We start from the raw sequence: 25660 nt of genomic DNA, 5'->3' as shown, positions 1-25660 counted from the left end.
AAAGAAAATGCTTGTGGGTCTCGCTTTTATGAGAAATCTTGTAAATTTTTGTTATTTTGTCGGTCCTTTGAGGAGAACTAACAATATCCTTTTCGCTTTTGTCTTGAATAATAAAAGTTTATTCAGCTTGTTCTTTGATGTAGAAACAAAGACAATACCAGAATATCAGTAGAAGGCATAAAATCGTCACTGCAATTGAAACCAATTTTATTGTTGTTTTATTTAGAAAATAAAATAAATATTCAAAATAAAAATAATATTGTGATGAATAGTTTTAAGGTTCTTGTGATTTTAGATTTAAAATATGTTGTACCATTATCTCCATTTTGAAGTGAAACTAATACGAGTAAAATTCACATACTATACACACATAGATACACGAGCTAGCGAGAGAAAAAAGGTAAATCGTACACACGGCAAAATGCTATGTTTAGCTTGACAAAAATCCAAATTACTTTTTTTTCGTATGTTTATCCACAGATAAACTTGTAGGGCTAATTTTAAATATTATAAATTTTTCTATTGAACTAGGGTAGTGCAAGCGTTACCGAAAATTGATGCAGTTCGCACCTTGTGGTGCGAACTCGTGGAGAGCAAAAGGGTGTCATTTACACCGAGCACAGCCATTTGAATTTTTTTCTACTGTCAATAATATATGAAAAAAAAACTTGTTATAAACTTAGAAATTCATAATTTAGAATATCTGTATTCTTAAAACTAAACAAGCTCTTTCTTGATATTACAGGACTGGTATAGAAATCAGTACGACTCCCTGCAAATAAAGGGCTATTTCAAAAAAGAGCAAATTTGGGAAAGCTGGTTTTTTTATACCTGTATCAAACATAAATTAGTGATTTTAATTTTATTAAATTAAAAGCGGAACTCCGTGGAACTCATTACTATAACTCATTATGAAAACAAAATTATAAAAAAAAATAAACCCAAAATAGGGTGTTTAAAATATATTTTATCTACATTCTACATTACATTCAAAACAGTTCAAAATTATTATACTGATGTTATTTAATTGTACTACATGTCTGTAGCTATATTGTCTATAATTATAATTAATTTTCAAATGGCTGTGCTGGGTGTAAATGACACTCTTTTGCGCTCCACGTTTGTGCAGGGCTAACGCTCTGCCCAGAAAGCGTGGACTCCATCCATTTCGGTAGTGCTTGCACTGCTATTGTTGCTCGGAAAAAATTATAATATTTAAAATTAGGTTTATAGATTTTATAAGAACGGCAGAGAGTGGACGAACATACGAAAAAAAAAATTGTAATTTTGATTTTTGAACTTTGATTTTAACATTTTGGCTTGTGTGCGTTGTAACTCAGGCCCTATGGGAGCTAGGGGGCTGAAATCCGAAATGCAGATGTGTTGGTTCTCTTTTTATGATATTTTGACGACGTTTCGTGCACTACAAATCATCAATGAATCAGATAAAAAAATCGCCCGATTTAAATGAAATTCGGTATGTCGATAGATTAGACCAAGGCCAACTTGACCGTGTGCGACACGTGTCACTGTGACAGTTACGTTTCTTACGTCAAAACTTGATGTCCGATTGCGACCAAATTTGGTGGGTAGGCTATGTGGACGATTAATATATAAAGACTTCTTAATACCAATTTAATATTTTTTGAGCCATAATTTAATTCCGATTTAATAATCACAATAAAAAATAGTATATAATACCGCTTGATTGAAAAAAAAAATGGCGTCCAGTTGGCTTGGAACTGAACATCGATGACATATACTCATAAACTCATTATTACTTTATAAATATATGCATTGCCCATATAATTTTTGGTATAAAATGACAGCGATCTTCATTTTATAACAATCGCTGATGCCGTTTTTTTTATCATATTGAGCAGAGACCAACAATATTTATTTGGAGTTGCATAAAAACACAATTTCATGTTTTAGTCCGACATTTAATGGTTTATAGTCCGTAATATTATTTTAACAAAAATAATAATGTGAAAATTAAATACCTTACAGATACTCCCGTACTAAGCACAGTATAAATAAGTGTTTTTTCTTGTAAATAACTTTTTTATAGTTTGCATTTTATGCCCATGATGTTTGTTTAGGGCTTTTGTTCAAGGCTAAATATTAGTGCCTGACTCTATGTCTATACCTATAACCGCCGCGCCGGGCCGTAGAAACGAAGGATTGCATTGTGATTCGATTCAATTCTCACGACTCTTTTTTACGGCTCATCGTTCAAATCTTATGAATCCGTGCTGGCCACGATTCAATTGAACGAACCGTATTGTAAGCAATTAATTACTTCTCACGACTCTTTGAACGAACGATCGCATTGTGATCCGATTCAATTCTCACGACTCTTTTACAGCTCATCGTTCAAATCTTATGGATCCGTGCTGGCTACGATTTAATTGAGCAAACCGTATTCTAAGCAGTTCATCAAATATCACGATTCATTTTTAATACTCATTCAAATGAACGACTCGTTCAATCTTTGCCCACCTCTAGTCAAGAATGTTGGACACATGATTTTTTTTTATTTTAAATTTTACATAGTATATTCTTGATTTATTTTTATACATCTTGTGAATCTACACATAAACTGTGAATAGTCTATCTGACGAGAACATCCATGACATGGAGAGTTGTGTCTGTAATTTTCATTGCCAGAGAAATTATATTTATTATCATTTTCATTCTTTCATTTATTTTCTTTTTCAATTTATAAAGATTTTCTATCAAGTGTTTTTAGTGATTTGAATGAAATTTTGACGTATATTTTAATTTTTCAATATATTACGAGTATATTGAATCAGCATATCTTCCTTTAGCATTTTAAACAATAGTCAAATTTTAAACAAGACCAAGCCAGTCTCGCTCATCACTAGACATTAAATGTATAAAAAATTCTAATTCAGATTTACAGTCGTTTTTTTTTATAATATTTTACTGCAAACTTAGTCAGAGATACCTTGTAGATAGCAAACGAATAACAAACACAGATCCATTTTTTCTCGTCTGTCTTTAATGTCAGCCGGTGTTAAAAGGGTTTCTGTGTGCGTAACGGTGCGTTAATTTACAATTTCAGGAATGATCGATGGTTGTGCACGATTCCAACTATGCTCTATTCGAAAATTTAAATTTTTTGACCGTTCCATTTCCTCCCTGTTTCGATTTACGTCGGCGTTTTGCGGAATTGAGAAATTCTTGCGTTTATTGTTCGCCCTCTCTCCTTTTTTCCTCTGATCGAGTGCCTTTTGTGATTTTAAATGTCAGGATTTTGCTCTAAAAAATATCTGTAATATACAAAAGTCTAGGCAAATAATAAAAAAAAGTTTTTGTTTAGATAAATTAAGCGAAAAAAAGTAAAAAAGTTTTGTTTTGTCATTTGGAAGGTAATTCTTTACTGTTATTATAATAATAGAGTAAGATCCCAGAGCGATCTGACATAACTTATTTTCACAAGGATGAAACATTAGGCTCTCAATAGTGCTCTCATGTGCTTTGAATACTGGCGTGTTTTTATAGTATATTTTATAATAATATCAAGTATTTTTATAGTATATTATTCAACGAGCATATAATGGTGGCTGTTATTCACGCGGATGAAGATTATGACACGAGCCGCAGGCGAGACCCCATTAGCCGCCACGCCACGCCATGAAGGTCTGTGAGTATGTTTTTAAATTCAAGTAACAGATATCTGTTTTAAAAAAAGTAAAGTTTTCTCGAATAGTTGAATTTAAATATTTTAAGTAGTTTTTTTCTTTATTCTTTGTATTTTTTTGCTTCCGACGACGGAAAGAGATTTTGACGACGGAAAGAACTTTTCGAAACGTTAAGAATTTTTTTCTTTGTTAGGCAAATTTGTGTTACTGTAAACATAACTTCTGACAAGCAGCGTCCGTTTAGGTTTAACGCAGAAGTGTTTACAAAAAATTATTATTTTATTTTGTGGATTTTTTTTGGAAAGATGAATCCGCCACATAGGTATAGACATTTTTTAATCTTTTTTAGTACTAAAACTTTTACCCTCAAAATTTCTTCCGAATCGCTTAAAACACTAAGAAAATTATAATCAACCGAAAAAAATGAAGACCTCAACCCTCTATAGCTACAAAACAAAGCAGAATCGGACGTATGTTCATATAAAAAATAAATCTTATTTTTAAGCGAGGAATCTCCCCACGAGAGATGACACATATTTTTAAAATACACTGTATACAAATTTAGCGTTTGGTTTGCATTAGCTACTTTTTTTCACATTAACCTAATTTGGTTATTGTTGTGCGCATCCGAGGCAAGTCAAAAATATATAAATTTAACACAATGTAGGTTCTTTACTTCTATTTCATTTAAACTGTTTGTTTTTAAATTTTACTTTATTAACACTGCTAATATATACGAGTACTATACTATAAATATGTATGCTACTTTCAGGTCTTTTATACCCTATACCGGGTGCGTCGGAAAGGTGGCTCACTCCTATAAGTTTTTTTTTTCATTCTTTCAGATAAAAGAAACGATATTTGGTATGCTAGTATATGACATAAATTCGAATTGATTGACGTATTCAATTGTTTGCGGTCGCTTCCTGTTTCACCGGAAATGGCGACAAGTTTTGATTTTTAAATGGCACCATATCGGTATTTTTTACTTCATTCGATAGAAAATGACACTCTGAATAGAATGACATATCATATGTCAACTTTTGACATTTTCGCATATAGTTTATTTGAAATTGTAACATGCGGTTCATAACAAGAATTTGATTCGAAATACCAAATGTGTGGTATAAAATTATTCGTAATAAAATGCTATTTTCAAATATGTTAATGAGCCACCCTCGTTCCATTTGAAAAAATTGAGGTATAATTAAAAATACGATTTGGGCATCTTTTAACCGGCCAGGACAAGGCACTAAAAACATTAGACGATCAAATCTATATTTCCAACTCCTGGATTAAAAATTAGTGTTTTAAACATAGCCATGGCACTCTAGATTGAAATTTAAAATACGATTTTTTAAGTGCGAATGTCAAAAGTTGACATAATATGATACGTCATTCGATTCAGTGTCATTTTCTATCGAATAAAATACAAAAAATACCGAGGGTGCCATTTAAAAATCAAAAGTTATAGTCGTTTTCGCTGAAACAAAAGTGACCCAAAACAGTTGAATACGTCAATCAATCCTAATTTATTTCATATACTAACATATCAAATCTCGTTTTTTATCTGAAAGAATAAAAAAGTTATAGGGGGTGAGCCACTTCTGAGACGCACCCGGTATATTATATCTTCATTAATTAATACTTATTCAATAAATTTACATTATAAATTAAATTTCTCTTCGGCAGCCCATAATTATTCACCACTAAATCCCTACCCCTAAACTTAACGTACCGAACCCGCTAAACGTCTAGAACTATTTACTTACCCCCAAATCTATATGCGTTATGTATATCGGATAGGGAAGCACCAAACAGAGGGACGTTAGCCACGTCCCGACGGTACACACGAAGGCCGGCAATCGGGGTTTGTTTGGATTCCGCAGGAATCTGCGCCGATCCCAGGCCAAACAGACGTAAGTGAGCATAGTGACGTGAAGCGGAATATCCTGGAAGAAAATATTAACTTATTGTTCTATAGATAGAGTTAGGATAATAATCAGTCGGACCCAAAGAGGGTCTGAAGTTAATCAACTAGAAGCAATACTCGTGTATTTAGTAGATATAATAGCGGATTGGTAATATGGTTAAATTCACTGAAGCGAAACGCGGGGCATTTTCTATTTAACTTTAAACACAAACAGGAAGCAGATATTTCTTATAATAGTATATTGTTTTATTAATAATTAGTGGTTTCAATTATACTTTATACTTTTTACTTTACGATCATTCACAATGTTTAAAAAACAATTAAAATTAATAGAATATCCTAGCAACAGCTTGCGTTAGTCAGTTATATCTATAGAGAAAGCCCAATATTCATGTAGAATGTAGAATGAGTAAGAGTGAGGGTTAATCACTGCGACCTTAAAGCTCTATTGTGCCCCCCCCCCTTCCTTGAGTCATCACACAATCTATAACCCATCATACCTCTGTTGTAGAGGGGACAGGGTATTTCCCATCTTCCTCTGACAACAGTTCTTCTTCCGAGGGTACACACCCTTCCACGGTTGGAGTTCGGCCCTCCGTGCCGCTCTTCATAGTCGAGGAGCTTGCCTCCGGCTGAGGAACTCGTGAGGTGGAGGCTGGAGGATCTGCCTCTATTTTCTCTACCTCTTTAACTTGGTCTCTCCTTAGACCTGATAACGGTGTTGTTCCGTATCTATTATAGAGGATATGTCCCTCTTTCTCTATTGACTCCTTGGATTTAAGGTCAGTTTCTATTGTGAGGACCTGACCATGACCCTCCTCTCACGAATTGATGACTCGCCAACTCGATGTCATTACATTGAAGTTCTGACCTTGGATAAGGCTCAGCAGGTAGATAGTGTCTTTCTCCTTGCTCCTCGGCAGAAAGACCGTTGTGACCGCCCCTTTAGGGATGTTTTCTCCATTTACTGCAACCAGTTCCGGCCCTTTTTTAAGATTAGGTGCGATTTCCACCAACCAATTCGCCGATTCTTGAGATACACAATTTATGAGGATCATGCCTACCCGAAAGTGTATCCCCGCAAACGCAGCTGACCCACATTTTGTAGATCGTTGTGTTGCGATCCGATCGCCACTACTTCGTCCAGTATAGCCTCTTCTAGAGACGTTTGCTGGTCGGTGGTCAGAGCAACCTCTGGGAAATACTTTGGCAGCACCGCCATTTTCACTTGTCCAGAAATAGCGACAAAGCTGGTCAAATGCGTCCCTACTTGCCTCCCGGTGTTGGACAGCTTTCCATCCTGGCTTCTTTCTCTCCCTGTCGGAGAAGAGGTGAGAGGTTCTCGCTCCCTCTCTTGCCCTTTGATGGAGATGAGTCAGGTTGTTTCTTGGTTTCTTTACTCTCCCCTTTTCGGAGGAGTGTTTTCGCTTTTGCTTCCTCTGGAGCAAGTCCTGCGTGGAATAGTCGGATGTATCTCCGTGCTTCTGCTCCGCTAAGACCTACTTTCAAAGGATTGTCTAGCCCGCCTGGTTGACCCCGGCCGGATTAACGAAACGGTAGCTTATGTCGCTTATTGGGTCTAGAGGGAGGCTCCCGACCCTTGCTGGAGAAAGTGGTAGCTTGTGTGCTACGACATGTGGAGGATGATCCCAAGCAAGGGTCAGCTGCCCCTCCTGTAGTTTTTTTTCATAAATCTCAGAGAAGTAAGTAAACCTAGACATTTCTAAAATAGCTGTTGTTACGATGATATTTTGTTAATTACATCTCGTTTTATGCTATATTGATATACATTCCACAGAATTAATATTTGAACAGGCGTTTATTATATGTATGGTAGATATTTTGGAACAAAACCTGTCACTTAAACTGCAGGAATATAATGTTCTAGGATGATGCAGGTATAAAATCTTGAAAATTTCAATCTTTTTTTTAACTTTATTTTTTTTTGTTTAAATATGTACTGGATCTTTCCTGGATTTTCTGTCTTGCAAATTTAACCTACTACCTATGTTACCATATTATGAAGATATTATGTTTTTAACTATATAAAAATTAACAAATTTCCAAAAAATTTTTTTAAAAAAATCCAAATTCTCAAAAAAAAATTTGCGAAAAAAATTTCATATTATGTAGTTGTGTTTCTGGGGTGGAAATGTACTCCCACCAAAAATATTTGTACTTATTTAAGACCACCCTGTAGAACCACAAATAAAAAAAATACCAGTTATAACAACCACACTATTCTTTGACAATGGCGGTTTGAAATAACGGAAACTTAAAAAATTACAAAAACTGAAATATTTATATAAGAAATATTTGCAGGTAATCTAGGTTCAAGGGTTGGAACTAATTTTAACCAATTTTGCTATTACAATTTCAGCCACAGATAAAAGAAAGCTCCCTGACAGCCTGACAATAATTGAAAGCTATCTGTATTTTTAGTTTCCCGAGCAACCAAACAATAAAAATATTGACAACTTTCAAACTGAATAATTCTACTGTAAAAAATGTCGTCTAAACTATTATCCTTAAGAAAGCTTGTAGGGCCGACATTAATAATTAAGAAGAATGCCATTATCCCAATTTACAGAAGAAACATGAGTGAACGACATGGAGGAGTACCAGGAGAAAACTTGCCATTCGCAAAATGCATCGGAAGACCGAACAGAATGATGTTTTTCTGCATACTTTTCTTTGGAAGCGGATTTTGGATTCCTTCCGTTGCTTTTATTTACCTCATGTATCGAGTTTGAGGAATGTATTGAAGAATTTGCCCTATTCTTGTTATAACTATATAGTATTCATAAAATGGTATTATTCGTATATAATATAATAAATTAATTTATAGTATAAATAGTGTAAATCATTTTCGTTAATTCATGATTTTTTACGTCGTTCAAGCAGTATTTTATAAATTTTATCTGATATAAAAAAACATATTATTTCGTAAATTTTTTCTTGCTACATAAAATATAAATGGAAAATATGTACTGTTATAAATTTTCCTTTAATTATTTTTATTTTTAGTTGTATGTGTACACTTTTCTTGGCTTAATTATATTTCACTACTAGTAATTATAATTTTCATAAATCATTTACAGCAATAATTTCTGAAATTGCTTGTAACTTTAAGTCTTATAAGCTTATTTTGTAATTTATATTCGTTGTTATCATAATAAATCTTGCTTTAATATGTTTAATTTATATGCTGTTTATGAGTTTTTTAGAATATAAAATTAGCATACAAAGAAGGTTAAAAATGAGGGTAAATGCATTTATTTTGAACCTGAGTAACAATGATTTACAACGACTGGAAAAGAAATATTGGTAACAATAGAGCTAAATCTCTTTATGAATTATAAAGTGTAGATGTCGAGTAGATTGAAAAGTGTGGATCTTAAAAAGGTGTAGACGCATCTATTAATACCTATTAAAAAATCGCTGTAATTAAATATGATAAAGGGAATGTTTTGCATTACAATCAAATATTCTTTGACAATGGTCAAATAAATAGCCCCCATGCACTAGAAGATTTGGTCTGCGGTTAAAGACATTATATATCTGTGGCGGACCAACTCTGTGACAGACTAAGCGTATGGCAGACCAAGCCTACCTCAGGCCAAATCTACAGACTTGATCTGTCAGTGTTACGTAGGTACTAATTTATCAAAAAAATAATGGTATTGAAGATAACTAAAACTATGCCTTTCTGCATCCATGTTTATAGGAACTTTTTCCATATTTTTTGATGAGCAATCAATGAGTACTTATTTAACATTTTGGCCAGTTAATGGCATTACATCTTTTTTAAAGGTTGTTATTAGAATTGTATTAAGACAAATATATTAAATCACATTTAAAGCATCCAGGAGATAGAAATTGACAAAACATTAAGAGACAACTTTTTACCAGTATTTAACGGTCTACACCATAGATTTAGTAAGATCAGATATCACATGAGACATTTTAACCCGATCAAACAATAGGAGGTTGACTACGTACTGTAAAAACCAACTGAGATAGAGAAGGCGACATTGCCACATCTCAAATTTGCGCCTATCTACTCAGTTTGATTTACAGAAAAGGTGACTTTAAAACCTTTACCGGATATCAATAAATCTCAATTTCTTAATTAAATTAATAGTTTATTTTTAAAGAAGCATGCGTAATAATATGGTTATTAACCAGAGGATATATGCGTTACTATTAAAGGATATGTTTACTGTTTAATGTGCTGAAACGTCTAGAACTATTGGCAACGTCGCTGCTAGTCTTCCAGAATGAAATAAGCCGTCCGTCCCACCACCCCTCGCGACGGCCCTTGGTCCGTTATAGCGTACTACGTTTAGCTTGCGGTGTGTTTGAAGTCGGAATCAAGACGAAAGTGAACTTTTCAGTGTTTTTCGGTGGTTTTTGTTTTTGTTTAACGTACTTTTGAATCTGCGAATTCAGTACGATACGACAGTGTCAACTGTGTGGAAAAATAAGCTCAAATTACCCGAATTTGTCTTTTCACAGGTGGGTATTGTTTTCACATTTTTATATTTCCGTCGTCATTGTACATAGGCGTCCCACAAGGGAGCCTCTCACAATCAAAATAATTTCTAATTATATTTGTAATTAATATATTAAAACAAGAACGTAGTAGCCGGTAATTGAATTATAATTCGTCTCAATTAGTACCTAACTGTGGTAGATCATAACAAATTTGAATATAAACGTTGCATTTGAAATTTAATTATAAGCCAAAGAGTGACATTTTTTTTCTTAAAATTGTGTCATTTTTGGTCATTATATACGATATTCTAAAGGAATTTTGCTCAACAAATAAACAAAGGCGTTACCCGACCTTTTTTACATTTTCTCTGCCTCTTCGGCCTTGTTTAGACAATTTTTTACCACTGTACAAATACCTCTTCCTAGAGTTATTTGTACGGTGTGTTTACCTTTTTTTTAGAATGGGACGAACTGTAAGTAATTCTTAGGCTACTAGTTTTATACATACCTATATACAGAGTGATCCAGGCCTCCAAAAAAGCTTTTTACCTATTACTACTAGCTGCTCTCGCCATCTAGCACTCGCCATAGTAGTACGTTTTGTTCTCAAATGCTATTTTCTGCTTTTCGTTTGTCGGATTGAGGATTACAGCAAAGTCGGCCTGCCGATGGAGATAAATCTCCAAAACCGGCCGTCGAATGGCTGTTCCCTTCAGTCTGATGAACTTAATGCCGAGAATAAGCATATATGTAGGGGTTAGGCCTTAATATTTTTTTTGCTTCTTGTATTTTGTTTATTTATACAAACCCTACCAAGCTTTGAGCTCCATCTACGGTAACGTAGATGAAGCAAACGTAATATTCATTATTATGCGACAAAAATCCCATACTGTAGCACACAGATTTGATACTTTTAATGATAAATGCTTTCTACTGAGAGACTAAAAGGTAATTGCCTCGTATCAGAGCCATCATAATACAAGAAGAAGAGCGAAAGTCAAATCTTGTCTTATATTTTCAAAAAAAAACAATTTTCTCATTAAATATTGATTTTAGGTATAAGAAGTTATTAATAATACAAGATTAAACAACTATTACACAGTACTTCACAGGAAGCTATCCATTGCGAACTAACTAAATCGTTACTAATTACTAATTTTGAAGTTCTTTTTAATATCAAAAAAGGTAAAACTAAAACCTAAACTATCATTTCAGATTAAACGGGAAGTTCTAAATAATGTTGCCTATTCTAAACAAGAAAAATCTATTTATAAGTTTTATAATATCTCTATATAAATTTGGACTAAAAGAATATTTCTGTTTGCTGTAGGTAATTTTCTCAGGGAAAATACGAAAATAAAAATGACTTTTTAAGTCAAAAAAATTCAAAAGGACAAGTTATTCCAAAAAAGGACTGTCCTTTTCAAAAAAGGACAGGAGGCAACCATAGGTATTTCTGGAATGGAAATTTAATGGCAAATCTACAACTTTTGAACTAGTTTGAAAATATGTTCCGGCCACCTATGTTTACAAAAATGTCTAAAATGTGCTTTACCATTGCCTCCATATTCTGAAAAAAAATTGAAAGAAAAGTCACCAACCACAAACCTAATATAGAACTGTTCCGGAAGCCTGAGTCACCCTGTAAATATTCAAAAGTAACTGAAAGTTTAAATTGAAAATCGACTTTGGATCGATTTTCGAAAACCACCTACTAACGTTTCAACATAGGTATATGTGGCATATTAATTATATTATTATATTAGACCTTATAACAAAACTCATCTGACGAAAAAGTGTTAATGTAGAATATTAATATGGAGTATAAATTTTACTATTTAATTTACTTTTACTTTACTAGTTAAATTCATTCCAAAAAACGATACGCCACTGGCCAATAGAACAGTCCAAATGCGCCTAGTTGCCGGGGACGGAAATTTTAGACTTCTCTGTCTCTTCTGTCCTTGTTTGACACATTGGAATGTTTGATACACTACCAACGAGTATTTATGAATGAGATGTTCGGTCTATCTTTATAATCTCTTTGGTCTACACATATTTGCTAAAAAGAGAAAAAAGTCAGTGACGCACATATTTTTCCCGTGATAACCCAAATGCACGTTCCTGGTCAATATGTGAACATTTTTTTAGTATTAAAATATGTCGCGATTGTTGTAACTTTTACCCTCAAAATTACATTCAAATCGCCATAAGTACTTGGAACAGAATTATAATAAATCTACAAAAATTGGTCAAAGTGCGAGACGGACTCGCGCACGAAGGGTTCCATACCATTCATTATCTATACTACATTAGACCACTATATTATTATAAACTTTTTTCCGATTTAGCTAAAATTTTCAATGCGCGTATAAGTAATTTAAAAAAAAAATAAAGAAACACATTACTAAAAGTTGTATTAATCAATAATAAATATGTAAAAAGTAAAAATAAATATGTAAAAATTAAAAAAAAACGATTAAAAAAAGGCGCCTTGACTAGGATTCGAACCTGCCTTACTACAGCTCCAACGTCATAGCAGCGTAAAGTCCTAAAGCCCCTTTCATACACTTGCGAATCACGAATCACGAATTGCGGAATTCGCAAAAAATATTCGTAAAATTTTGTCTTATTTCATACACGTCCGAATTCGAATAAAAATAAAATGTCAATTAATTTGACAATTTTGACATGTTTTAATTTTAATCGACAATATAACATAACCTGTCTCCTGTTTAGTAGTTGTTTTTATTCTGTGTTATTATTTTTTATTTGCCCCACTGTCTTGTGAATTAAAAATAATGGATTATGATTATGAGCAAAGATTTTATGAATATCAGTATTAACGTTACCAAAATCAATTGTGGCATTGGAACAGAAAACGCAAACTTGCTTTATATTTATTGTTAAAACGTCGAAGACCAAAAAAAGACAAAGAATAAAAAAAAACTACTCGGTGGCTCACTACCAACGACAAAGCAGCCATGTTGGGACCCAGCATCGATGGGGAAAACTTCTCCACATTCATGGCATTCAACCTGGTACTGTAATAAAAAAGGATGTATCAATAACCTGGTCTTAATTTTTTCTATTGAACAAACTTACTACTTCCAAGTCTGCAGCTGCAGCCTCTAAATCCATTTCGCCCGAATTTCAACTTTCCAGCGAACTAGGTAGGTACAACTAGGTATAGGTAGAACTAGGTATAGGTATCCTACTAATCTAACCTTTGAATCTAACTAAATATACGAAATTACAATTACTCCCAAATTTTAAATATTACGAATCGCATGAAAATTAAACTTTCTGACAGCGCCGCCATGTTCATTAAAATTGGACCAATGAAAACGCCATTCGCAAGTGTATGAAAGGGGCTTAACGCTTTAACCACGCGGCCACAGAGGACTTGGTGGCTATATATAAAGATTCTATGTAAAATTCTTACTTAAAAGATAATGTTTAGTAAAAGTACTTTTTTATTTATAAACATGTATTTAATTCTGTTTTTAGTATTTGTTCTTATAGCGGCAACATAGATACATTATTTGTAAAAACTGTTTAGCTATAACGGTTCATAAGATAGACCTTTATGACAGACGGATGGACGAACAGCGAAGTCTTAGTAATAGGGTTCCCGTTTTTACTCTTTGGGTACGGAACCCTAAAAAATTACGATTTTAGAATGTTCGAACAAAACAAAAATCTAATCGGCAGAATAAGTCGGCATGTCAAGTTTATATAATAATAAATAATTATTATAGTTGGTTATAACCTTGGAATAAAAAGATAAAGAAAGGAGTATAATGCTATCCATGTATTCATGCAAGGTAGACGGACAAAGGGCCCTAGGGTGGGGATCCTTGAGAGTTTTGTTTCACAATTCATTTGACACATGTGAATTTGAGTTGAAACTTCTAAGATTAATCGAGGGCTTGGATGCTTTGTAGATTACGTAATCGAGGGCGCTATTTTTAAATTCATTGTTGCCAATCATGGACATATTCGGTGCCGGGCTGACTAACTAGAATTTAACCTTCTCGGTGCAGATTGAGATGGTAGCTCTTCTGTAAAAAATGTCAAGATCTCACGTTTATTTATTTATTTCCTGACATTGTCATTAGTTTTGACACTTTAGTTCTTTATTACGAGTTTTTGGTTTAATGAAATGTATTTTGATACTTTAAGCTTAAATGTTCTTACTAACATACCTTGCAGTTGAACATTGTTCTATTTTTAACCTCTTTTAGTGCAAAGTGTACAAGATGCCGCAACAGCTTAATAGCGAAATAGCCATTGCAAAAAACTCATCGCAACCTTATTAGGCCCTTTATGTCCCTTAAGTGATGTTAGGGAGGTGCAATTTTTATGTAAATAATAACTGTTTATATATTTATAATTAACTAGCGTGTACCAGCGACTTTGTTCGCGTCGAATTAATCATTAATATATAAAAAAAAGATAAACAAAGCAAGAATTTCCATTAACATACAAACTGGATAAAATTTTCTCACATTTATGTCAGCATGAGAAAAAAATTGGCGCCGGGAGGCACGCATAACCGCCCATACTAAAATATGTTAATATCTCGAAAACTGCGACTTTGACTGATTTTGATGTTATTACAAATTTTGTTGCAAATATTATTCCTAATCTTAAATTGAAAACCGCGTTTCGCTAGCTACTGTAATTTTGGAGTTATGCTTTTTTTAAATTTTTAACCCCCTCCTATAGGTACCCCCTTACCACCTCCCTACCCCCACCAAAAACTAATGACCAGATTCTCGGGTGCCACAGTATTTTTGTGCCAAATTTGGTTAAAATCAGACAGACGGACAGACAGACACCACAAAAATATTTTGTATTTAGGTCATTTATGACCCAAATAACTCATTTTGAGTGAAATTAAAAAAACTTTTGCCGATCCTAATAGCCTACCATACCTATTGGTATGGTCGGCTAAAAATATATGGCGATATTATTATATAACTTGGTAATATTTGAGGGATAGTTTCATCTCGTTGGAATTTGACTTTCGAAAAATCCGTTTTCCAAAAATATGCTTTTTACGTCAAGCAGTTTAAGCAGAATCGTGGTTAAGAAATTACTCAACTTTTTTGAACACCATGTATGATTTTTTAAAAAATTTCAAAATATGTAAAAAAACCAAATAAATTATGCTTGTCCAAGCGTTTTCCCGAAAAAATAACAAATATTGTAATATTTGAGGGGCGTTTTCACCCTCTTGGAATTTGGGATTCGAGAAACCCCTCCTTATCGAACCTCTACACCCCACAGTCAATCCGTTTGCCAAAAATCAGCTTTAAACGTTAAGCAGTTTAAGCAGAATCGTGATTACACAATGGTCATATTTTATGAAACACCCTGTATAAATTTATAAAAAATCTTAAAATATGTAAAACAAAAATTAAAATATACGTGTTAAAGAGTTTTTCCGAAAAACTCACCGGCTTTTAAATAAAAAATATTTTAATATTTCAGGGATAGTTTCACCCCCTTAGAATTCGAGTTTCGAAAAATCCCTTCTTATCGAACCTCTCTACTAAAGTCAATCTGTTTTCCAAAAATCAGCTTTTTACGTCAAGCGCTTTAAGCAGGATCGTGATTAATCAATGACTAGATTTTTTAAAACACCCTGTATACATTTTTAAAAAATCTTAAAATATGTAAAAAAACAAAATAAAATATACGTGTTTAAGCGTTTTTTCGGAAACTTGACCGTTTTTTAAATAAAAAATATTGTAATATTTGAGGGGTGGTTTCACCCTCATGGAACTGGAATTTCGAAAAATCCCTTCTTGTCGAACCTCTACACCCTATAATCTAGCGATGGGAACTATCGAATGAATGAGACTATCGAATGGTTAATGAATGAATGATTTCAACTATCGAATGGTTTTATTCGAATAAAATCATTCATTCATTTGTATACTAAAGCATATGTGACAACCTCGCCGTGCGACTAAATGGTTATCGTTGAGCCACGACTATCGAATGCTTTTGATAAATGAAATTTAGTATTCTTTTGATTTTTGTATGCGTCAGTGCATTATTAGTTCTTCCAAATTTTTATAACTTCGCCGTATAAATACTGTGCTATTTTTGCGTTTATTAAAATAGTTAAAATACTAAAATAGTAGTTATTTTTTAATTTTATTTATTGACGATTGTGTGCATGTGCAGGTGGTCAAAATTTTTCCGAAAATTTGTGTGGTTTTCCGTAGTCCGATCTTTCAATTATTTAATTTTATATGGTATATGGTCTATTTTTTAATGGGAAATTTTGAGAAGTAGCAATTTTTAAGAGAGATGAACTTAAAATTAATTTTAAAAATACATATTTGTATTTTAGTTGTTTTAATAATATGAATTAGTTGAACTTAATAATCATATTTAAGTAATGTGGTTAAGTAAATGGTTATCGAACTCAAACTATGGGGTGAGAAAATTAAAATGAAAGTTTTACACGTGCCAATTTAAAAAAAAAAAAAAAGTTAACGATGTTTGTATTTTGTTTATGCTAATTCTCTTACATGTAGTTTTTTTGCGAAGAAATATTTCATTTATTTTTTTAAAGTAAATGCCAGTAAAAGTAAATATAATTTTTAAATAGTAATATAAAGCACCTAATATAAATAATTTTGATTTCTAATTTTTTATTTATATTTTCCTTCCATTACACTGCATGATTAGAAAATTAATAAATGTTTATATTTCATGATTTTAAAATTTGTTGTTAATATAACAAATTAGTTCTGTAATTATTATTATTTAATAAACCAACGTTGCCAAACACAAAAAATTTAGAGACTATATTAGGATCTAATATAAATAATTTTGACATCTAATTTGTTGTTTATATTTTGCTACTACTTAAAAAAATATTTATATTAAAAGATTTTAAATTTTGTTGTTAATAGGTATAACAAATTATTACTGTTATTATTATTTATTAAACCAGTCTTTGCTTAAAAACATTAAAAATCATTTTCCTACATCCAGAATAACAAGTATTATTGCAGTGTAACTACAGAATATTAATAAAAAAATGCAGAATATATAGACATACTAACCCTAACTAACTAAAGCCAAACAATAATATTGTTTGCTAATATCAACTAATACCAAAATATGGCAACAGCGGCCTTCATAATGCATTTTCTGTGTAAATACTAGCACCTCAATAAAAAAAAAATAATGTGTCCTTATCTACATCTGGCTCCGCAAAAAATCAAAGATGCCGGCTTCTTTCATAGCATTGCCACCGACCGCTGTCGGGTTTCTCGGAAAGAAACCTACGTCGCCGGGCGACAACTAAAATTCAGTTAATATTTTATTATAATCGATCCTGACGAATAAATGAATTTCATAAATGAATGAATTTTATAAATGAATGGTTTTTGCTGCCGAATTACTAGAATACAATATTTCAAGGCAGCTGACGGATCTATTCGATAATTTTTATTCGAATAGTTTTCAACGAATGTTTTCTTACTAAAACTATCGAATTATTCGAATGAATTGCAACTATCGAATGTTTCGATAGTATTCATTCGACAGTTCCCACTACTACTAGAATCAACCTGTATGCCAAAATTGAGCTTCTTACGTTGAGTGGTTTGAGCAGGATCGTGATTAATCAGTATGTCAGTCACTTAAGGATTTTATATATTAGTATAGATTTATTTTCGTTTCCTAAAATATTTTCATTAAAAGGAAATTTGTAAAAGTGGGTAACGCTGTGCCGGTCAAGCTTAATTACATGACTAAAAGTTTATTTGGTATGATCTATACTAAGTGGAGATTCAGTATATTAAAATGATTTAGAGGTCAATCTAGAGATGGAGAACAATGTTCCTGATCAGTTGAACAACTGCTGTAGATATAAAGGAAATATATAACGCGAAACTCTGAAATTATTGAATAATTAATTCATTCAATGGTGAAGAAGTCGGAAATTAGTCAAAATGATTATTTGTCAGTGTGTTATAATTAAGTGGTTTGTGGATGTCTAAAGTCGTGTAATAAATTAGTTTTTGTTTTATTGTGTGTTTAAATTAAATATCAGTTAATAATTCAATAATCCGTTATAAATTAAAACTCATTTCACAACATCAAAATTTATGATTGACCTTTTCCTTAAAATATTTTTCTATATAGTAGAGATGTCGTACAGTGCTTTCGAGATACTTGGAAACACATGAAGTAAATTGTATTTTTTCAGGACACAAAAAACTATTGCTTTAGTATTATTGACTGATTTCATTCTTCACTCGATTTTTACTATAAAATAATTTCATATAGCAGTAATATCTAGATTATGGCAAGGGTCACCAATATGCTTTGTATGTAAATTATCTTGTTGACCGAAGTGTAGGCTTATTAATAGACAGCATTAGCAAGCAAATTGACTTTCACGTAGAGAAGCCTGGTTATGCAACAGCTTAATTAGTTTTGGCACACCAAATTATTTACTAATTCATGTGACAGACACCTATATTATAAATAGATTATTATATTGGACTGGATTACTCAGTAGATACAAAGAATATTTAACCGAAAGGTTAAGGTTTTAAGGTTTGTAGAGCTTCAGCATTTGCTATAAAATAGCGAGTAATTTGTTACAAAACCATATAAATTATTTATCACTGTAATCGCAAAACTTCAATCTATTTCCGTATTCTAATGGAATTTTAAATTATGTCTTTATTTTCGAGAAAATTTAGTCTATAAGGAATAATTTGTTGATGTTTGACCATCAAAATCTTAAAAATAAAGGAGTTGTCTAAAAATGTGTTACAATACGGATATAGTATAATTCTTTATCTTTAATTTCCTTCTTTATTTGTGTAAAAATACCTAGAGCTGGTTTTTCATAAAACATTAAATGCCGAACGCTTATTTTGCTTCTTTTCGGACTAGTGAAATGGACTCTTAACAGTTCCAATATTATATATTCGTAATATATTCGAGTAATTTGAGGCTTAATTTCCTTACCACGGTTTAATGTCATTTAATAGGACCTAAATTAATAAGTTATTGAATATTGTAATAATACTATAATTAACCTTGTAATTGATTACTTTATTTTACTTTAATTCATATTAATTTGTATTTATAAATACATCTTCAAGATTTCCGATGTTGGAATGAGTTTTCAATAATAATAAAGCACCAGAGAGAACACTAATAACTAAAGTGAGAGGGCTTGTTGAATAGGGCATTTCGTAGACAAGTTTATTTTGTCACCGCGCATCCCAGACGCGCATAGCATTTAGGCGGTCAAAAAAGGAAGTTTTCAACTTTGCCAGGTAAACATTTGACAGGATTAATTAGATTGTCAGTAGCTTTTTCTATTTCTTAGCTCCAGAAGGAGATAACTAAAATCTGTTGATAATCGGAGTAATAAATTGTTTTTGACTGAATGTACCTGTTCCTTTAGCTTGTGAGAAGAGAAGATTATTGTCATATGATTGTCCTTATTGATTATTTGCTTATTGTTATTCCACGATTATTCGGCATTTTTGTAATTTTTGTTTTGTGGTTGAGATCCAGACAAAACGTTTCTTTTAAAGGTAAGTTTTATCTTGGTAATTATTTTAAAATACCTAATAGTAATAGTGAGTGCACATAATGTAGTCTAAGAGCTAGCAACGTTTTCGAGAAAGTATTTTAAGACGTCTGTCTTAAACTATGCTCTCTGGAACACCATGCAGCCCGTCTGGCTGCCGATACCCGTTGCGTTCACTACTGCGCATCGGAAGAAGATCCTATATATATTTTTAATTTAGTCCTATAAATTCTAGTATTGAATATAAATCGAACATGTCTCCATAGCGCAGTGCGTAGAGTTTCCGACTACGAACCGACGATTCAGAGTTCGAATTTGGATCAGGGCAAATACTTTTTTGTTTTATTTTCGTATATATTCTGATAGTAAAGTATTAAATAAATAATTGCATAATAAATAATTGCATATTGATGATTCAAAAAAAACAAATATTTAATACTACCAGAGTATATTACTATCAGAATATAAACGAAAATAAAATAAAAAAGTTTTTGTCCTGACCCGGATTCGAACTTTGACACCTCGGTTGGTGGTCTGAAACTCTACGCATTGAGTTATGAAAACTCGGTCGGTTTATATTCAATATTCAGTAGGGAACGCAACGTTTACCGGCAGCCAGACGGGCCGCATGCTGTTCTAGAGAGCATAGTAAAAGATATATCAGAGAGCCAGACGTCTCAAAAAATACTTGTTTTCCGACGTTGCTAGCTCTCGTACTAATAGTCGTACATTGCTAATTTACATAGGTAAGCATAACCTATGGGATGAATCCGATTGTAAAAGTAAAACATCACATTCTTTTCTGATACCTTTGGAACGACTAGTTATTATGTCTGGTATTATTACCAGTAATACAAATTATTTTTTCAACTGATAGGTTCTTGTTATAGAATAAAGACTATCAAAAACATTGAATACCTACGGGATACCTACTGATACTCTGTGCGAGCTCCCAACCGTGCTTCCCTGTTTACTCCCAACCAAGTTAGATAAAAAAGATATTGAAGATTGCAGCCTTGAGTTGGACTATGGCAAGGAGTATGGGCTCCACTACGACATGTACAGAAACGGATTACCTAAACTGGTAAGCATGTAAAATTAAACCTTAATGAAAAATTGAACTTATTTATTTTAGTTCAAGAAAAGGCATGACAATCCACAACCCATCAAAGACCTGGTAAATGAATTCTGCAAAAACTGAAAACCAAACTAAGTTAAATAAATTATTATGTTCCTACACAGTATTTTATTTATAGGTTTTAATGCTTTAAAGTCTAATAATAAATTTTCGTTGACAACAAAATAATCTAAAAAATCTACGAAGATTTCTTATTATAAACTTGAAAGATTAAGATTCGGTTCCTAATACACAAATTTTAAATTTTTGGCGCCAGTATATAGGTATGAATGCAACCTACTATATCGATAATGCGCTCATAGTTCGGGTTAGACGCCAAAGGCCGCGCCACTAACACAGTCTTCAAAAATTAACGTTGATCGGTCTCTCTCACTTTAGTTATTAATGTTCTCTCTGTAAAGCACTAAATAGGTAAATTTCTGAAATGACAACTTCATTTGACAGTTATCTTTTACCTTGACTGGTGCTCATAAGTAAATACAGGGCCATAAGAAAGGAGAAATATTTAAAAAGAAATCGACGATAACTCGTAAACGAGCTAATCAAAAATATCTAAAGTTATTCTTTTGAATGTGGGTTTTAGTGCTCTTCAATAAACCTAAATAGAATTATTCTCTAAAATAATTAGGGAAGCCAATAATTGACCCCATTAAAATTTACATGGGATTTCCTATGTCCCGTCTGACGATGCAACACCCGGTATAGTGTCATATATTTTCGAGAAGCCCATGCCAAACTGAATCAGGAAATTTAAAAATATACAGGGGCTGTATTTAAATAAAAAACATAAGTATAGTTAATATCTATAAAAAAAAAATTTTTTCGAAAAAAGTCTGACACGCCACTGCATTCTACTCAGAAAAGTGCCTTTAGAATTAATTCATTTTTGCGTAGTTGTTGAAATAAATAAACTACCTAACATCTTCAAAAAGTACAAAATTTGAGAATCCCCCTGTAGCTTCGAAACCGATCAAGATAACCACGATCCGTTTGCGTCATTGTGATTTTTTCAAAAAAAAAGAACCCGAGACTGCAGTCTCAAAATTTGAATAATTTTTACGGTTTCCTATATACCCTATAGAAACAACCAAAATGGTCCACCTGTACATTACATCAACTCTATAAGAAACTCGTTATATCAATAACAGACTATTTTGCAAAAAAATATACATTGTAAAATCCAGTTGCATTTGAAAAGGTATAATTACGTCTCTTGCAAATTGGCACTGATTTTTATAAAACAAATTTTAAAGCCCTGAATAAATGTCACTATTTCAAAAAATGTGGTCGACCAAAAGCTAATACGAAAGACCGGATCTCTATTGGCTTTTAATTTAGAACTATGAAAACTGATGGAAATAACGCGGTATTGAATTGGTTTCATAGAAAAAAGGCAAATACTTTTTTGGATAGTAAATTTATTTCTTGAAATTGGCTTTCATAAATAGTCAGTATAGAGTACCGAGATTGTGTTGAAAAAATTGTAGATATTTGTTCAACACCACTACTAGAGTATATATAATTAACAATTATACTCATAGAAGTACTCATTAGAGAAGATCTGCTTTTTGTAAATACAACAAACATTTTTGGAATAGATAAGAAAATCAAAACAAGAACATACAGGGTATCCGACTATTCCGTGGACATAGAACTACTAAGTATCTTTGAAGTGAATATATGTTCATTGGACACAATTTACCTCTATATAAAAGTGCTATATGTTTGTAAAATGGTCCTTCTTGTATTTACTACATATTTTGTTGCCAAAAAAACGCCACATTGCATAGTTTTTGAGAAAAAAAAATGAGAGGCGGATCTAGAAAATATACAGGCAAAATTAGTAAATTGCACACAATTTATGTTCTTCGTTTGTTCATTAGAGGGCATGAATCAAAAATAAACCCGAAGTTTAATTAATTTAAAATTATGAAGCTTACAGTCAAATATCATTTGTGATACATATTACTATATCACTCCATATTTACCCCAACTAGATTACTATCGCTTATTTAATATTATTATGCGCCTACATAATTGCTTGGTTCTCGTACGTTTTCTTGATTTTTGTAAAAGTCAAATGTTAAAGCGCTTAGCAAAACATAGACACCCCAAATCTCATTCAAATGGGAATAGCGTTTGTTAAAATATCTTAAGAAAGGTGGGAATTTTTTTAAAGATTGATTGACTCTAACGGACAAACGAAGCACTTTTGTATAGATGAAAATCGTGTCCAAAAAACTTATTTTGATCCCAAAAATCCGTATAGTTCTGTTTACAGAATATTGGGATACCCTCTATATGATTGTAATGTTTTTAGTTCGTTACATGTCTTTTTTATATATGACTGGATAATTTGTTTGAGGCGCTTGGCGTAATTTTTACGTTCTCTCAGCTGCTATTTCGAAGCTACAGGTAAAGATGAGATATTATCTTTTGTAGATTCGATATTATTATTGAGTATTTTTAGGGTAGAGTTTTGTATTGGCCCAACTCAACTTGTGTTCGGAATTTGCTGGCATGCTGTTTTTTTTGTCCTCCAGAATGTGTATTGAAAGAAAGGATAAAAGCATTTGTTTGTTATTAAGCCCTCGGAGGTATTTCGAGGTGGGTTTATTTTGTTTATTAGACCTTGGTTGGTTTTAAACGATAGTTTCGTATTTTTAGGGTCCAAGGTATGGGACGGATGTCCAAGGTACGGACATTATCCTATGTAAGGATGTCCTATGGACGAGTGTCTACTGTGTGCATGGTTTGTCTCATGTACAGATTGTTCCAGTATGGATGTAGCGTAAGCTCCATACTGTTTTTAAGCCTAGTCGATAGTTACGGCTGTATTGGTACATGGTGTTTTCATCCTGGCCCCTTTTGTTGTATTGGCCAACAGTAGAGCCGAGAGAAAGTGCAGAGATGCAAGCCCACCTCACGCTGTACTGTTTGAAGCAGGATTGCCTTAAGAACGAACAGCTAAGTTTAGATTTAAGTTCTAGTTTTTATGTTTTACATTTTCAGTCTTAAAATACCTAATATCGTACAGACTTTACGTTTAGTGGTTAAATTACTTATGTCAGATTAGTATTTGAAATACGATTTAGATTATAGTTTCACTACAAACATATTTTGTAATAGTATTACTTCCTGTATATATCTATTGCGTGATTTTAAAGATGAATTACCGGATATAGATTCTAGAATCTACGGGTTGCAACATCTCAGATTTAACATCGTATGAAATATAACAAATTAAATAAAGTAATGCTACCTTTCATATATTTTCTATAACTTTACATGTATTGTATTTTATCATAGTTGTTTTCATAGAACATATTTAATACTATTTTTAACACAACTTTCTTCGTCATACAACCACTATAATTACTAGAATTCTACAATGTAATTTACTATCAATAGAGTCCATCATGAATAAATATAGTCATTAGTTTTAAGTAATATACAACTGTGTTTTCTTTCTCTGTTCATGCCTGGCGCCCAATATTTGTATTTTTGATTTATTATTGTTAGTTTCTTTTCAGTGAAATACCTTATCCAGGACTGCTCTACCAACGAAAAGCTACCGTTCGCAGTGGTAATTTAAAAAAAAAACGTTGTATGATAATAAGCAATAATTTAAGTCATGAGGAAGATTTTAGCAGATTTGAAAAAAAAAACACAAATACTCTTAGTATATTATTGTTACGGATTCCGTGGGTCCACTAATTTAAACTCACGATAAAATACTTAACGAATTTATTTTCTCACTTTATACACAATTACTAACTTATAACACACAACAAACTAACTATTTATAAGATTCCTTCACCAAATTGTCCGATTTTCAATTTCCACGCGGTATATTCAAATTTCAAAAACTGTCTCAGTTGTCGATGGCTCCGGCTTATATACTCTATTGACTGCTTCTCGAAATTTCCCAATTCTCGGAAAGCGTACTTCTTCATACCAGACAATTCTATTGTCTGATTCCCTTACTCTCGACTTGACTAAAAGATGGCGCCTGAAAAAGTCTTTTTAATTTCTGGCGGATACGTTGCGGTTGTGCAGGCAACCAGTAATACATTTTTAATTTCTGGCGGATGCGCCATTTTTCTTGACATTGCCCCCTTTCTCAAATTTGATCGTCCCGATCAAGGTTTCCTGTCTGGTATCTCTTCAATCGATCCAGATGAACTACTTTCATCTTACTTCTAGGGCTGCGTTGAATCCGGTACACAACATCATTTATCCTCTTGATGACTGTATAAGGACCTTCCCATGCTGGAGTTAACTTTGGGGACCTCCCTTTCTTGCGCTGTGGGTTATATAACCATACCATATCGTCCTGTTGAAATCCCGTAGAATTAGCTCTGAGGTCGTAACGAGCTTTCATCCGGTCACTGGCTAGCGTAATCTTACTTCTCACGGCCTTATGAATTCCCAATAACCTTTCCTTCAGTTCATCCGCGTAGTCCTCTACGTTCGTGGTGCTGTCGTCTGGTGATCCGAACACCAAGTCACAAGGCAACCGTAATTCTCGACCAAATAAAATCTTCGATGGTGAAAGTCCGGTGGTGTTGTGAACTGCACTTCTATATGCCATTAGGAATAGTGGTATATGCTGATCCCAATCTCTTTGATGTTCATCCACCATTTTCGAGAGATGTTCTTCAATGGTCTTATTGAATCTCTCGACCATCCCATCAGACTGCGGATGTAAAGCTGTTGTCCTAGTCTTGTGAATACCAAGCAGATCACACATCTTCTGGAACAGTCTTGACTCGAAGTTCCTTCCTTGGTCAGTGTGAAGCTCTAAAGGAATTCCAAATCTACTGAAGACATTA

General features: G+C 32.8%; 1 protein-coding gene across 1 annotated transcript in view; it reads right to left on the bottom strand.

Annotated features, from left to right (window-relative positions):
- The window catches only part of LOC115881346 (neuropeptide Y receptor type 5-like), a 202563-nt gene that overhangs the window by 79077 nt on the left and 97826 nt on the right, over positions 1–25660 (bottom strand). The window contains exon 3 of the mRNA XM_030898791.1: positions 5441–5620. Coding sequence (XP_030754651.1) covers positions 5441–5620 — 180 coding nt within the window. The remainder of the gene's footprint in view (positions 1–5440; positions 5621–25660) is intronic.

The sequence above is a fragment of the Sitophilus oryzae genome, unplaced genomic scaffold (assembly GCF_002938485.1).
Source record: "Sitophilus oryzae breed Bouriz unplaced genomic scaffold, Soryzae_2.0 scaffold_1716_pilon_pilon, whole genome shotgun sequence".
Lineage (NCBI taxonomy): Eukaryota > Metazoa > Arthropoda > Insecta > Coleoptera > Curculionidae > Sitophilus > Sitophilus oryzae.
Note: the sequence above shows the minus strand (reverse complement) of the source record. Positions and strands in the feature narration are given on the sequence as shown.